General features: G+C 43.3%; 1 protein-coding gene across 18 annotated transcripts in view; it reads right to left on the bottom strand.

The window, feature by feature from the left end:
* The window catches only part of INPP4A (inositol polyphosphate-4-phosphatase type I A), a 198,043-nt gene that overhangs the window by 58,274 nt on the left and 123,684 nt on the right, over positions 1–16,085 (bottom strand). For 17 of the 18 annotated variants that reach the window (XM_073352748.2, XM_073352639.2, XM_073352688.2 and 14 more), the window contains 8 exons: positions 13,810–14,037; positions 12,752–12,796; positions 8,280–8,398; positions 8,048–8,164; positions 4,794–4,873; positions 3,250–3,361; positions 2,074–2,164; positions 1,260–1,407 (listed from right to left, as the gene is read on the bottom strand). In XM_073352748.2, the coding sequence (XP_073208849.1) occupies positions 1,260–1,407; positions 2,074–2,164; positions 3,250–3,361; positions 4,794–4,873; positions 8,048–8,164; positions 8,280–8,398; positions 12,752–12,796; positions 13,810–13,915 (818 nt within the window). In that variant the 5' untranslated portion in view covers positions 13,916–14,037. Of the gene's footprint in view, positions 1–1,259; positions 1,408–2,073; positions 2,165–3,249; positions 3,362–4,793; positions 4,874–8,047; positions 8,165–8,279; positions 8,399–12,751; positions 12,797–13,809; positions 14,038–15,503; positions 15,559–16,085 lie in introns of all 18 variants that reach the window. The other variant, XM_073352666.2, reaches the window with a different exon arrangement.

Raw genomic sequence — 16,085 nt, 5'->3', positions numbered from 1 at the left:
GGCCCCAGTAAGTCTAATGCTGGCCCTGCCTGGCGACCCCCAATGGGGCCTTGGACCCCTGGTTGAAAACCACTGATCTAAAGGCCACTGAGCAGGGTCCAAGAATCTGGGTTCCAGCCTGAGCCTGAATAGCCCAAGACCCGCAAGGCCTGAGTCAGTGGGCACAAGCCAGCTGCAGGTGTCTAATTGCAGTGTAGACATACCCTTAGCCAGCAACATTCTTATTAATGTCATTTAGCCTGTGGCAGACAGCACATCGGCCAGGATAGATACATACATCCCTTTACTCTTTTCACACTACTTTGTGAAATTTTAATATCCTCAATAGCTATAAAAAGAGGTTGCTATTAATGTCCCCTGTTACAGGGCACAAAGAATGTTAGATGCCAACAACGTAGTAACTACCTACAGGCCCCACCCACACTCCTTGTGCACCTAAAGCCTCGTGGCCAGGTACCTGGAGGATGCACCATACAGTGCAGCAGTTGGATAGCCTCCACTGGCAGAGGTTTCACGGGAACCCCCTCAGAAGGTGGTAACAAGCCCTCAATCTATCTAGGTATTCATATCCCACTCCTCATTGCAGAATTCAAGTGCCTCAGGTACAGCTGTCCCAGCTGGCACGTATGAGTTAGGAACACCCACAGACCCATCATATTGTGCAGCCTTTTACCTTTCAGTTGGACTAAATAATGACTGCTGCACCAAAATACTAAAGATAGTTAAGAACACTTATTAAAAATTTACTTCAGTATTTAAAGATGCTTTTTATAGAACTGCACATCATTATTTGAATAATGCAATCTCCACAACCCCACCTCTGTTATCACTGTCCATTTATCCTGACCACACTGTAAGTTACTCTGTGGGCTAGACCTTCCTCTACATAGACACAGGTGAAAAATCAAGGGTTTAAGTCAATGAGTCAGCCCCTGACCTGTTGTAAAATGTCACAGCTCCATTTGACTTCCACAGAGCTCTGCCGATTTACACCTGCTGAGAATCTGGCCCAACAGAGTTAAAGCAGTGTAAGACACTCCAAAGTGAGAGAAGCATCAGGCCTGTGCAAGATACAGTTCATGGCCAATCTAGTGGTGACATGAAGGTATTGACTTTGTTAACAACAGGGCAGCGACCAAGTTGCTGCAGTCACTATTTCTGCTGCAGTCTCTTTGTCGTAACAATTTATTCTCTGCCAGCTCAGCAAAGGATGCACATCACTGCTGTATTACAACACATGTACATTTGTTCACCATTACCTGGCTGCATCTTCTTCAAGCAGAAGCTTCACAAACTGTCTGGGGACGTGCAGTGACAGTACACTCTCAGCCATCTGCTCTAAGATTCTCAGGTGGTTCCCATCAGTTGTGGGGAAACGATACATCCGACAAATGGCACCACCAAATACTAAAATATTAAAACCACATTATGTAAATGTGTGGTTTGAGTTCAGCATTGACAAAGTCTCCCTTAACCCATTACATTAAATTACACTGACTAGATTCAATATTGGCTGCTTGTAAAAATCCAATTTAAGTCATTTACCTATCTAGCTTTTTCAAACGCTATTTTTATAGGAGGGAGCTTTCCACACATAGTCAAAGAAAAAACCCCAAATCCAAAAGGTATTCCAAGTATTTTAAAGGAAAAAAGGAACAATTAATTTTTTGAAATTTCTTCACATATTGAATTTTTTCTCCCAATACACAAGTCTGTAGGAGAAGGAAGGACTGGCCCTGGTAGATGAATATAATGGCAAACAACATGCAAGATATTTTGCTTCATAAAGTATTGTTTGTACTACAAAGTGCTGTATATACTACAAAGTGCTGTAGTGCAGGTAACAAAATAAATTATTCTTATGGGTCTCAATTCAGCAACCAATCCCTATTCAACTTCAAACACACGCTTGAGTGCTTTGTTGAATGGGGGCTATGATGGAGGCAACAAGAGATTAGCTGTCACCGATATTGTAAACATGCTAAGTATAGTAAGAACTGTCAATACACATAGAGCAAAGATATTAATCTGATAGTAGGTGAGCTATCAATATCTGCCCAGTTAGCTGCTTACCGGATTTTAGTAACACATCTTTCCTTAATGAAGCATATTTAGATCTGATTCCTAAAGATTCTGTTAAACTTTCATCAACTGGCAGTACAGTCTAAAAGACACAAATAGTAAAGTCTGTACAATGTAAAACCTCAACACCAAAACTCAAGCTAAACTGGTGAGACTCAACATAAAGACATGAAGGTAATATTCAAAACAGGGAATGTTTAAAATACATATTCCAAACATTTATCATGGACAATAACTATCCTGACCTCAAACTGAAATACTAAAAACATCTATCAGATCTTCAGATAAGGGACCTAGTTTTTATTTGTACTACAAAGCACCTAGCACACTTCTGAGTGCTGTAAAAATGATGGGCCAGATCCTCAGCTGCTGTAAACTGGCATAGCTCTATAGTCTACATCAATTTACTGGCCCAATAAATGATGATGATAATCCACATTCTGAACACAATACAGGTATACAGATTATATGACTTCACATGTATTCACAATACAGAGTCTGAAGCATTAAACTTGTTCTCTAAGCAGGCAGGCAACTATAAATATCTGCTCTAGAGAACACAACTTGTTACTATCAGAAAAGATCCAGATTTCAGATAATAGTGTGGTCTGTTCTTTTAAACTATTTGATCGTATTTCTACTTCAAATCTGTCCTTCTTGAACTTCCATTTTCACGGACAGCTTCTAATAATCTAGTTTATGCATTTGCTTGGTACTGCCTTCAGATTCACAAATGGACATCACTGAATTTCTTGTAAAATCGGCTACTTCCCATAGGCATGCATCATGCACAGTAGGTAGTGGGTTTTTTTGTTTTGTTTTTTTAAAGGGTATACTGCAATACAAGCCAGTGTAATTAAGGGCACATAGAATAAGAATTACCACAGACAAGTTTCCATTCCATCATCTTCAAGAACTCACAGCATTACAAAAGACTGTATATCACAGCCTTTACCCGAAGTATTTCATCAACATTGAACTGTTTGTTACAGATTAACCAGCTAATATTTGTACAGTACATTGAAAATGTAAAGGACTGTAAGTGCTAAGTAGAATTAGTCAGTGATTGGGTAGAGGGAGAGACAATTTGCAGATTACAACATTACCTATAACATAGATACAGGATTACTGAAGACAATCTGAGGCTGATACAATGTTTACACTCACCCTCCCATTAATGGTGTCAGGAGACCTTGTTACAGGAGGCTTTTGGTCCGTTTTTTCTTCCATTTGCCATCCTATAACTGTGATGTTACCTACACGATCACTTTCAGCAGACCTGCAACAAAAAGTTTTTTTTTTTAGAGAGAGATCTGGTTGTCAATAGGAGACCAATTACTACTACGCACAACATACTGATCTGTGAACTTAATGAACTTCCTTTTGTCTCTTGTCCATGCCTTGGTCATCTCTTACCTTCACTAATGCAACCTCCTTTATGCTTCTCCCACCAATTCCTTCAGGGCTTTCAATATGCTGCTGCTGCAATCATCTTCCTCTCCAGTGTCTCTGACCATGCTAATCCCCTACCAAGATCCCTTCACTGATTTCCCTTCGCATCACGTTCAAGTTTCTCACCTTCACCTTTAACCCTCTCTAGCAATGTCACCCACAGTTACACCTTTGAGCTCAGTTCCTTCTAATCTCCTCCTGCTCCCCTCACTCTGCACAAGCTTCCTAACTTCTCCCACACTTGATTTCATACCTCCAAGCTGACCCCTAAGGGTTGGATTGTGTCCCTGTTCTTTGGCACCAAGCTACCATCCCCACAAGACACTCTCCTCCCATGACGCTTTTCAACGTTAATCCACCCAGTAAATTATTTTTTAAAATAATATTGAAGATATCTGCTCTGCTTTGAGACTGGTTCTTCCTATAGCTAGAGTGTTGTAAGGACAAACACACTAAAGTCTGTGAGATGCTCAGATACTACAGAAATGGAGACCATATAAATACCTTACATAGATAAGTAGAGAAACAAGGTAGGTGAGGTAATATCTTTTATTGGACCAATTTCTGTTGGTGAGAGAGAGACACTTTCAAGCTTACAGAGAGCTCAGTAGCTAAGATATCCAATGTAAATAAGAAAAGCTTCTGGTTTTCCAGGGTCTCCTCTGTCTGTCTCTCTCACTCTCACACACCTTAGATATCAGTATAGTTAAGAGTAGCCAGTTTTGCCAGTGTGTGTACTGTGTGTACTGCAGTACACACACACACACCCTGCATGCCAAGGCAATTTGATGAAATACACAAAGAGAAAAGAAATTGCACTTGTGGGTACACTTTCAACTTGCGGAATTAAAGACAACTCCCAACAAACAATTACAGCTTTCTCATTCCTTGTTCCCTGCATGCTTTGCCACCAAAAATCTATCCCAATATTTGAAAAGGTTCTTATGTTCTACATGTTTTAAACATCACCCAATAACTGATTTTCATTAGTAGAGCCCCTGAACTTCGAACACTTATTTTTAATTAAAAATCAAAAACAATTTTCACAACCTGCTCTCGGGCCCTACTAATCACAATGTTAGGAATCAGAGTAACAGCCATGTTAGTCTGTATTCGCAAAAAGAAAAGGAGTACTTGTGGCACCTTAGAGACTAACCAATTTATACATTGGTTAGTCTCTAAGGTGCCACAAGTACTCCTTTTCTTTTTGAGAATGTTAGGAATGTTAGTTTCTGATGGACTGAAACGGCATTACAAACCTTAGTGTTAAATGCAATCTATGGCTCTTCTCCTGAAGTAATTCCTTTACAGTGAACATTCCAGAACCCAATAAATACATCTGAAAAGAGGAACATTATTAGTGCAGAAATTTCAATTCATAAAGCACCTGTCCATAAGCGCAAGTCGTGTACAAGGAATAAACATTACAATTATAAATAAACATTTAAGAACAAAATACTATTACGAATAATAATAAACTACCCAACCAGGCCCAGAAAGCATAAAAAAACAAACAAACAAAAACCCCTACTACCTTGGGGATTTTTCCCTTGAGGAAAACAAGACCTTCGCTTTTGCTGGGCTTGAGGAAAAGGACTCTCCCAACACACACAAGCCAAACCAAAGGCATGGAAATGGTGCAGTCTTGCATGGAAGAGCAAAAGGGGTGACCTTCACTCTCTATGTTAATGGGTCAGAGAACAAGCTCAGTATTTCCATCCAAGCAATAATAATGAAAGTCCTGACTGTGCCCCCCACCCCAAAGGCTTATGGGCAAAAGAGAAGATTGGGTAGGACCAGGGAGACATATCATCCTCCTATTGACTCTCAAAGACTCTACAACCTCAGACTGTGTCATCTATTCTGCACAGCCACCCCACTGAGACTCTGAGGCAGCCACAGATAGGGGGAGTCGAGTCATGGGATACCCTGATGGAGCCACAGCGCCAGGGAGTCATGGGAGAACAGGCAATGGGGCCAGAGCCAGTGCAGACAGAGGCAGATTAAGATTTAGTGAGGCCCTGGGCACAAAGCACATTTGGACCCAGGAGCACCAGAACCAGGGGGAACCACGGGGCCATGCCCTGCCCACTTTTTACCATGGGCATAGTAGCTTCAGGCAGGTGCACAGCAGCAGCAGCAGGGGCAAGCTGATCACCTTCCTGGTGGGGGGAGGCCTCAATACCCCCTTGCCACGAGGCTCGGGTTGCCAACTTTCTAATTGCAGAAAACCGAACACCCTTGCCTGTCCCCTGTCCCCACCTCTGCCTTGTCCCTTCTCTGAGGCCCCACCCCTGCTCACTCCATCCCCCCTCCCTCTGTTGCTCACTCTACACCACCCTCACTCACTTTCACCAGGCTGGGGCAGGGAATTGCGGTGCAGGAGAGGGCTCTAGGGTGGGGCCAGAAATCAGGGGTTCAGGGTGAAGGAGGGGGCTCTGGGCTGGGGCAGGGGGTTAGAGTGCAGGAAGGGGTGAGGGCTCTGGCTGGGGTGTGGGCTCTGGGCTGGGGATGAGGGATTTGGGATGCAGAAAGGGGTTCCGACCTGGGGCAGGGGGTTGAGGTGCGGGAGGGGGTTTTGAGCTGTGCCAGGGGGTGCAGGCTCTGGGAGAGAGTTTGGGTGCAGGAGGGGGCGCAGGCTCCATCTGGGTGGCACTGACCTCAGGCAGCTCCCGGAAGCAGCAACATGTCTAGCTCCTAGGCAGAGGGGCCGGGGCCTCTGTGCACTGCCCGCGCCTGCAAATGCCACCCCCGCAGCTCCCATTGGCCATGGTGCCCGGCCTCCCTGGCCACCCCGAGCCTACAGGCCACAGGGACATGGCAGTCACTTCCAGGAGCCGCAGGGAGCCTGCAGTAGCCCCGCTGCACCGCCCACTGGATTTTTAGCAGCCCGGTCAGCACTGCCGCCAGGGTCCCTTTTCAACACGGCAATCCAGTCGAAAACCGGACGCCAGGCAACCTTACACAGGGCCCTGCCCCTGCTCCTCCTCTTCCCAAGGCCCCGCCCCCTGGCCAGGCCAAAAACCAGAGCCAGACCATGATAAGAGCTCCCCGGGGAACTCAGACTACTGTGGGGAGCCCCAGGCCCTCCCTCTGCCCTGGGCAGCATGCCCTGGGGTGCGAAGACATGGGCTGGGGGCAACTCTCAGGCACCCTGGCACCGCCCAGGGAAGGTGGAGGGTCCGGGGCTTCCCACAGCAGCTGAGGTTCCTTGGGGCGGCTCTTACCATAACGTGGCTCTGGCTTTTGGCCTACCCAGCAGGCAGGGACTCTGGGGAAAGAAGAAGAGCAGGGGGTGGGCCACAAATCTGGTGCTGGTGGCCCCCCATTTCTACACAGTTTCCAGCGCTCCTGAGGGGGCCCTGAATTGGCCAGGGCCCCTCACCTTGGCCACCTGTAGAGTGAAGGCGGGGTCTGAAACTATGGATTTTCCTATGAGGAAGCAAACCCCACCCTCTCAATGGGGCAACGCCAGGAGTGGGGGGAACTTCAGTGTGAGAATCCATCTGAAGACTCCCTTCTCCAAAATTTTCTTTTGCTCATTCTTCTGCAGAAGGGGACGAGCTGGGTCGAAGTTATTACTTTTTCTTGGACTTCAGTTTGTTAGTAGGTAATACACACGTCAGAGGGTGAGTGTCAATCATAACATTCACTTCAGGCTGTCCTTTACTGAGATGATGTTTGAACAGAGAATGAGTAATTCCTCAGGCATATAAATTCAAGGGCTGATCCAGAGTATCCTTATGTCAGAAAACAGATTGCATGGTTGCTTTCCTGAATGCATCTTCTGGCATTTTTGCTTCAGAAACAACCCTCTATTTTGCAATTCAGGAATTTTTGAAAAGCAAGACTGAGGTGTCAGAAGGTTGCAAGGATTTTGATGTTGTGGAACTCCATATGCTGCTAAGCAATGATAAACTGGCAGTGCTAAGTGTTTTTGAATAAGAGGATGCACAGTGTTCATACTGAAATTAAAAACTACTCAAAAATCATGGAGCTTCCCCCCCACCCCCAGTTTTCATCAAGAACTGGAAAGTGGGCTCATTTTTGAGAAAAATTATCCTAAGATAGGCCCAATTTTGAGGGAAAATGGCTTTGCATGCAGATTCTTAGGTTTTTCACTTGTTTTCAATGAACAATTGTAAAGAAAAAATTACTGTGAAGCAAAATTTGGGGTTTGTGGAATTACACACAGCCAAATTGCAATAATTTTCATATAAAAACCCTCAAAACACTTTTTTTTTTAAATTTCACACAACTCTAATTTGAGGCCAACAGAGACTATCATTCTAATTTAGAACAGAGTGCCACAAAGATGGCACCTTTCACTTTAAACGTGTAGGGCATATTTCAGCCTTTAAATGTGTAGGACACACCAAATTAAGAGCTTTGCAGGGGGCCCCAATGTAAGAACAGGTTTCATCGTACATGAGGTGAAAATCCAGAGCTTTGGTTTAATTTAGAGCAACAGAAATGACAGAAGGATTATGAAGGAATACACAAGTGCACTTACTGTTCCCTGAGATCTATCTTTGACGTCGTACACAGAAAGTTTGATTTGCGTCATTTGATTGATAAGAGAGTCTTGAAAAAAAGCAATACTGCTTAGAAAGATAGGATTATTTGTTCCCTATGATTATAAACAAGAAAAAAGTAATATTAATGCAGTGTGATGTATGTTGAAATAAATGTTCCTTATACTAGCTTCAACCTTAAATCAAGAGCAATAATATACCACCACTTACCTCAATAATCTCTGTCTGTGCATGCTTTGTCCAGAATGCCTGAGGAGGTGTAGTGACACTCACTGCGACAAAAGTATTTGGTTTTCGATCTAGCGATGGTGTGAGCAACTCACTGCAAACTTTAGAGGTTTAAGAATATAATTTTTAAAGTCATGGTCTTTCTGACATTGTCCAAAATTCTACAGCTCTCATAAACATGTATAATACAAAGAGTGGGCAAGTGATGAAGGGCCAAATTTTCAGTATGCTTCTGTTTTGTGCATAGGTACAACACTCACGTTTGTGCATGCAAAAAACTACTGCACACAAAGATCAGGTAGTCAGATTTGCAGTTACCAACTATGCATATGCAAATGTGGGTATTTTTACACACACAAAAGATAGAACATACACAAAACTGGAACGTGCTGTGGGGTCCCAGCTGCAATTTAAAATTAGTCTCCCCCAGAAGAACCACTGTGAGAGGCTGGTAGTGCAACCATCACCCTTCCCCTCAGGCACTACTGTTCATAATGGCACAAGGGGGTATTTCTCCAGTGGAAAGCTCATGGGCACGGTGTGCATGAAATAAGCCTGCATTCTGCTGAACTCTTTGATCAATAGTATCTTCTCAAGGATATCATTGGGAGTGCTTGAATACCAGCCATGTGTCTGCATTGTAAACAGAAGTAGATGATGGTCCATCAAAACAAGAGGGAACTTTATTTCCTCTAACAAAATTATTGTCCTTTCATTCACCTACAAAGCCATTATTTTAACTACTGTGGAGGGGGACACGGAAGAGGAATCTCCTTCCAAAAACTTTGTATGTGATTGCCTTCCATACATAGCTAAACAGAACTTTGGTATTAAGGCTGATAATCCATGTTGTCTCCAATTGGAATGCCGTCATTGTGCCTAGAGATACAAGGTGATGAGGTAAAATCTCTTTTTGTACCAACTTCTATTGATGAGAGAGACAAGCTTTCAAGCTTACACAGTGTGTAAGCTCAAAAGCTTGTCTCTCTCACCAACAGAAGCTGATCCACTAAGACAGGGCTGGGCAAACTACGGCCCGCGGAACACATCCAGCCTGCCAGCCATCTTAATCTGGCCCTCAAGCTCCCACTGGGGAGCGGGGTCTGGAGCTTGCCCTGCTCCAGCACTCCATCCGGGGAGCAGGGTCGGGGGGCTGCTCCACACGGCTCCCAGAAGCAGCAGCATGTCCCCCCCTCTGGCTCCTCTGCACTCCAAACACCACCCCCACAGCTCCCATTGGCCGAGAACAGTAGCCAATGGGAGCTGCAGGGGCAGCACCTGTGGACGGGGTAGCATGCGGCAGCGCCTGCGGACAGGGCAGCACACAGCAGAGCTGCCTGGCTGTGCCTCTGCGTAGGAGGTACATGCTGCTATTTCCAGGAGCTGCTTGAGGTAAGTGCCGCCTGGAGCCTGCACTCCTGAGCCACCCCCGCATGCTCCAACCCCCTGCCCCAGCCCTGATCTCCCTCCCACCCTCCGAACCCCTCGGTCCCAGCCTGGAGCACCCTCCTGTACCCCAAACCCCTCATCCTCAGCCCCACCCCAGAGCCTGCACCCCCAGCTGGAGCCCTCATGCCCCCTGCCCCACCCCAGTGTCCCCTCCCGCACTCTGAACTCCTCATTTCGGGCCGCACCCCAGATCATAGAATCATAGAATATCAGGGTTGGAAGGGACCCCAGAAGGTCATCTAGTCCAACCCCCTGCTCAAAGCAGGACCAATTCCCAGTTAAATCATCCCAGCCAGGGCTTTGTCAAGCCTGACCTTAAAAACCTCTAAGGAAGGAGATTCTACCACCTCCCTAGGTAACGCATTCCAGTGTTTCACCACCCTCTTAGTGAAAAAGTTTTTCCTAATATCCAATCTAAACCTCCCCCACTGCAACTTGAGACCATTACTCCTCGTTCTGTCATCTGCTACCATTGAGAACAGTCTAGAGCCATCCTCTTTGGAACCCCCTTTCAGGTAGTTGAAAGCAGCTATCAAATCCCCCCTCATTCTTCTCTTCTGCAGGCTAAACAATCCCAGCTCCCTCAGCCTCTCCTCATAACTCATGTGTTCCAGTCCCCTAATCATTTTTGTTGCCCTTCGCTGGACTCTCTCCAATTTATCCACATCCTTCTTGAAGTGTGGGGCCCAAAACTGGACACAGTACTCCAGATGAGGCCTCACCAATGTCGAATAGAGGGGAACGATCACGTCCCTCGATCTGCTCGCTATGCCCCTACTTATACATCCCAAAATGCCATTGGCCTTCTTGGCAACAAGGGCACACTGCTGACTCATATCCAGCTTCTCGTCCACTGTCACCCCTAGGTCCTTTTCCGCAGAACTGCTGCCTAGCCATTCAGTCCCTAGTCTGTAGCTGTGCATTGGGTTCTTCCGTCCTAAGTGCAGGACCCTTCACTTATCCTTATTGAACCTCATCAGATTCCTTTTGGCCCAATCTTCCAATTGGTCTAGGTCCTTCTGTATCCTATCCCTCCCCTCCAGCGTATCTACCACTCCTCCCAGTTTAGTATCATCCGCAAATTTGCTGAGAGTGCAATCCACACCATCCTCCAGATCATTTATGAAGATATTGAATAAAACCGGCCCCAGGACCGACCCTTGGGGCACTACACTTGATACCGGCTGCCAACTAGACATGGAGCCATTGATCACTACCCGTTGAGCCCGACAATTTAGTCAGCTTTCTACCCACCTAATATTGCATTCATCCAGCCCATACTTCCTTAACTTGCTGACAAGAATACTATGGGAGACCTTGTCAAAAGCTTTGCTAAAGTCAAGAAACAATACATCCACTGCTTTCCCTTCATCCACAGAACCAGTAATCTCATCATAAAAGGCGATTAGATTAGTCAGGCATGACCTTCCCTTGGTGAATCCATGCTGGCTGTTCCTGATCACTTTCCTCTCATGCAAGTGCTTCAGGATTGATTCTTTGAGGACCTGCTCCATGATTTTTCCAGGGACTGAGGTGAGGCTGACTGGCCTGTAGTTCCCAGGATCTTCCTTCTTCCCTTTTTTAAAGATTGGCACTACATTAGCCTTTTTCCAGTCGTCCGGGACTTCCCCGGTTCGCCACGAGTTTTCAAAGATAATGGCCAGTGGCTCTGCAATCACAGCCGCCAATTCCTTCAGCACTCTCGGATGCAACTCGTCCGGCCCCATGGACTTGTGCACGTCCAGCTTTTCTAAATAGTCCCTAACCGCCTCTATCTCCACAGAGGGCTGGCCATCTCTTCCGCATTTTGTGATGCCCAGCGCAGCAGTCTGGGAGCTGACCTTGTTAGTGAAGACAGAGGCAAAAATCCCACACTCCCCGCCAGAGCCCTCACCCCCTCCTGCACCCCAACCCCAATTTCGTGAGCATTCATGGCCCTCCATACAATTTCTATACCCAGATGTGGCCCTCGGGCCAAAAAGTTTTCCCACCCCTGCACTAAGAGAAATTATCTCACTCACCTTGTGTCTCTAATATCTTGGGACCAACACAGCTACAAAAACACTGCGTGTATGATTATGCCTACATTTTCCCCACCATGGTCCACATTATGACTGAAAGTTGGTGACTAGATGTACAGCATTAACTCTAAAATTTGTCTGTGCTAGGCAACCTCTTGATGTAACCTAAATAGTATTGCAGTGCTGAATACTTTTTTATTTTCTTTGCTCATCTATCAGACTGTAGCTGAAGCCATAAAAAAATAAGTAATTCAGATTCTGTGGAATGACAACACACGGATTCAGATTCAGTATTAAACATACCTATTACTGGTTTCCAATTTTCATTTAAAAACCACTGTCAGATCATAAAGCTTTCAAACTTTTGTAAATTAGTTACTCAGCCAGGAACGTGCTCCACAAACGGAACTTTTGAATTTTCATTGAGAAGCTGCGTTTCTTCTAGTTTTCAGACAGGTTAACTGATGCACGAAGAGGTCAAAATAACTTGTCCAAAGTCATTCAACCAGCCACATTTTTAACCATGTTAGAAATCAGGACACTTCTGGGACTCATATTAACCACGTGACTGCAGGAAAGAATGTATAACTGGCAGTGGATAACCACTGGAAAACATTCTGTCCTAAAATATTTGTCATCCATTTATGCAGGTGTGTAATTTTCTTAAAGATTCATAGTGCTAACAAATTGAGATTGAAGCAACAATCTCAATCTCGAACTCATTAAATCTAAAAGTACAGAAGAAGTTTTAACCTATAGACTTCCAAAGTATAGCATAGTTGGTTCACTCCAGCCTATCATGCTATCTGTCAAGACCCTTTTACAGAAAGCAGGGAAAGCTCCATACAAATGCAAGTGCATATCCCTCTCAACACTTATTTGTATGGTAGCCCTTTCCAGATCAACACTGGTAAAAAAATATTCAACAGCAAATCCCATGAAAACCAGAAACGGTTTTAAAAAGTGTCATTAAAAACTACTGACCTAAGCTGAACTCTAAAATTGGCTCATCTGGATCCTGGATGTTTCCTGTAGAGCAGAAAAATTAGTAAAAGGTTAACTCTCCATTGTTCTCATACAATTCTTGAATTGAAGTTACAGTTAGAGAGGGGAAACATTTTAGGGAATCTATAGAACATTTTATGTGACTTTTTTTTAATTCAGTGAAGCTTGAAAAACTATTTTAAAATATTTACATATTACATCTTTAACACCTGCAAAGCCACTGGATTAAAAAAATTTAAGGCAATGGTTATGGGTTTTTTTTAAGTGCCTAAGTGACTTAGGAGCCCAAGTCCCATTTTCAAAAGCAACAAATACTTAGAATCCTACATCTCATTGAAAGGCACCTAAATGAGATTAAGCCTTGTCTATACTAGAAAGTGGAACCATTTCAATACTGACATAGTTAAAATGGTTTAACTCCCCTAGGGTGGAAGTAGTTACACAGGTATGAGTGTGCTTATACCAGTATAATTATCCCCTTACAGGAAGGGGAATCAGCTATATGACTATAAGGCACCTTTATAATGGCTAACACTAGGGCTTGTACCAGTATAATCATATCAGTTAAAAAATATCACATCCCTAACCAAATTGGGATCACATTCAAGTGTCGTCCAGGCCTTAAGTTACTTAGATGCTGTTGAGGATTTTACCCAATGCCTAAAGTGCGGGTTACCCAGACAGTTCGCACACACACATTCACACTTCCTCTCTTCCTCCCATCCTCTTCATCTCTGAGCCTTGTTCTGGAGCTTTGTTTTCCTTTGGCTTGTCCAATGATCATGGAAGATCTAGCCTAATCTAGCCTTCTCCTCCCTGCTGCCACTTCTAGTTCCTTGTCTATAAAATAGGGCAAAATAAGTTTTTAAAAGGCAGTCTATTGGTATTTGAATTTCAGGATAATCCCTCCATCGCATGCACTGAGGATAAACAGGAATGTTTAAAACTTCCAAAAAACAACAAAGATTTTGAAAAAATAATAATGTAAGTATGTCTGAAAGGAATATGTAGGCACCAGATGATGCAAAGGTGCTTACCTGCCAGAGACAGACCTAGCATGTCAGAGGCAATGTCAATAGTGGAGGCCCGTTGCACAGTGCGGGATTTTGCACCATGGCGGGGGCTGTGTTCTCTTGCTGTCATTTTGTCATGAAGAACACGTCTCTTCTTGCTGCTAGACGTTAGTGATTTGTCTTGCCGAAGTATGAGAGTGGAGCAGATTGTCGCCAGTCGCTAATCCTCCAATATCACCGTGCTAAGCATAACTAAAACAAAATTAAAATGACCATTGTCAACTCACTGTAACAGTGGCAAATCTATAGATTTAAAATTACCTTAAGTAACTCTGATAGAAAGCTAAATGCTGGTAAAATGCAAGGTAACAATTCACATGATTCATGCTTCTGTAGGACTTTTAATGAAAACTGTCTAAATACAGTACAACTTGCAAAAAAGGCTTTTCTGTCAGGTATCTCTCAACCCTGATCTCTATTAGACAAAGGGAAGAGAGCAGCTGCTGTGTTAACTTAAGTGATTACATCTTTAATGACGTTTGGTGGTTCTCATAACCCCAGGGGATTGAGAGTAAATTTGTCTGATGTGGCCTCTTTCTGTAGAAATAGGACAATAGATAAGGTCAGAGGGAGAATGGCCAGCAGAATATAAATAGAAGACAGGAAATGCTGTGGTTAGCAGTCAACAAACTCTTCCATTTTAGAATCTACCACCATTAAAAAAGGTATAAACCTAAAAATATGACAGATCAGGGATATTTTACTGTGCAGCATTGTACCCTGTTGTTTTTAAAGATTAATTATTAATAAACCTCATTACCATCAGGCAAGTTATTAACAATATTAATAATCATTACATTTTATAACTCACATTCCAACTGCAGACAATTTTAAAATGGAAGAGGAAAGATTTTCATGCACAATTAAGCTGTTGAACTCCTTGAACATGATATGAATTAGTCCAATAATATATAAAAATAATGCCAACATTCCCGGTGCATATTAGACAAGATAAATACAAGGGAGCTGTGATCTTCTTCCCCATATGGTGCCAGAAAGAAAGATGTGGGCCAGTACAGGCAAGGAGAGAAAAGTATGATCTAAGGCCTGCTAAATTTGATTAGGTTGATTAATTTGAAGGTTTCCTTCCTCCCTCAGTTACATTAACACTGCAGTTATGAAACTTTTCTATATATTTCATAACATTGTTGTGGCAACTCTTTCCAACTAAGAAGAACAAGAAGAAAAATACAACAAATGGAAACGTAGTGACTGTGACCACACACGCATTATTCTTGCTTCTAATGCCTCTATAACACTTCATTCTATCATGAAACCTTTCAACCACTCTGGACAGAGATATTTTTTTCCTTACAGGATTATGAGACAAATAATAAGGCCAACGTTTGTGAGCACAGAACTAACTAAATTTTAAAACAGGAAACTCACTTTGGGGTGAGTTGAGAGAAGGAATTGTTGACCATCTGCTCCCAGAACCAGCAGATGGGCCACCCTATAATTCAATTCAGAATGAATAGCATTCCTTGCACATAAGAATTTATGCATCAACTGAAAGTGCCTATAAATCAATGAAGTGATGTAAATCAGTTCCAAGTGAAAAAAGGAACACTAATTAAATCAGTAAACCAAAAGATGAGAGACTTGCATACTTCATCCCCAAAAGTGTTAGCATGCATCATAACGAACTATACTCTTACCATAGCATGACAGTAAGCAATTGAAGCAGATAGTTTTCCAATTCTTCTAATTCATCTGATGGTTAATAAAGAGGCAGTCATCATAGAAAAGTATTTAATTTCACAAGATTTGCTCAAGTAGGAGATCTGTCATGACTCTCCACCAGCTTCCAAATCCTCACACTCCCCCAATTTGTTTTCCTTTGAGTATTAGATTTTAGCTGACTGCTTCTGTATATAAAATGGTCTCTTACTGGTAACTCTGTTAACGTCAGCATTCTAGTGGAATGTAACATTGTCACAAGAGATATATGGAGGGATCTAGGCTCAGTGCCATAAAAGAACAAATCATACAAATACTTTAATTTTGTGGATAAATAATATGTTCTTATGACAGTAGGTCAAGAAACAGCTTGGGCAGATAAAGGAGACTGCCACTTCTCCAGCCAAAACCTCTGCAACTGTTGGAGCCCTTAAAACAGATCAATATTCAAAATTGAAAGACAAATTATCTTAGTTTTCAAGCTGAAGAACTCCTATTTAAAATACCAAATATGATCATTTTCAGAAACCTTACATACCCTTGATTATTCATCTAAATTA

This window comes from Lepidochelys kempii, chromosome 1, assembly GCF_965140285.1.
Source record: "Lepidochelys kempii isolate rLepKem1 chromosome 1, rLepKem1.hap1, whole genome shotgun sequence".
Classification (NCBI taxonomy): domain Eukaryota; kingdom Metazoa; phylum Chordata; order Testudines; family Cheloniidae; genus Lepidochelys; species Lepidochelys kempii.
Note: the sequence above shows the minus strand (reverse complement) of the source record. Positions and strands in the feature narration are given on the sequence as shown.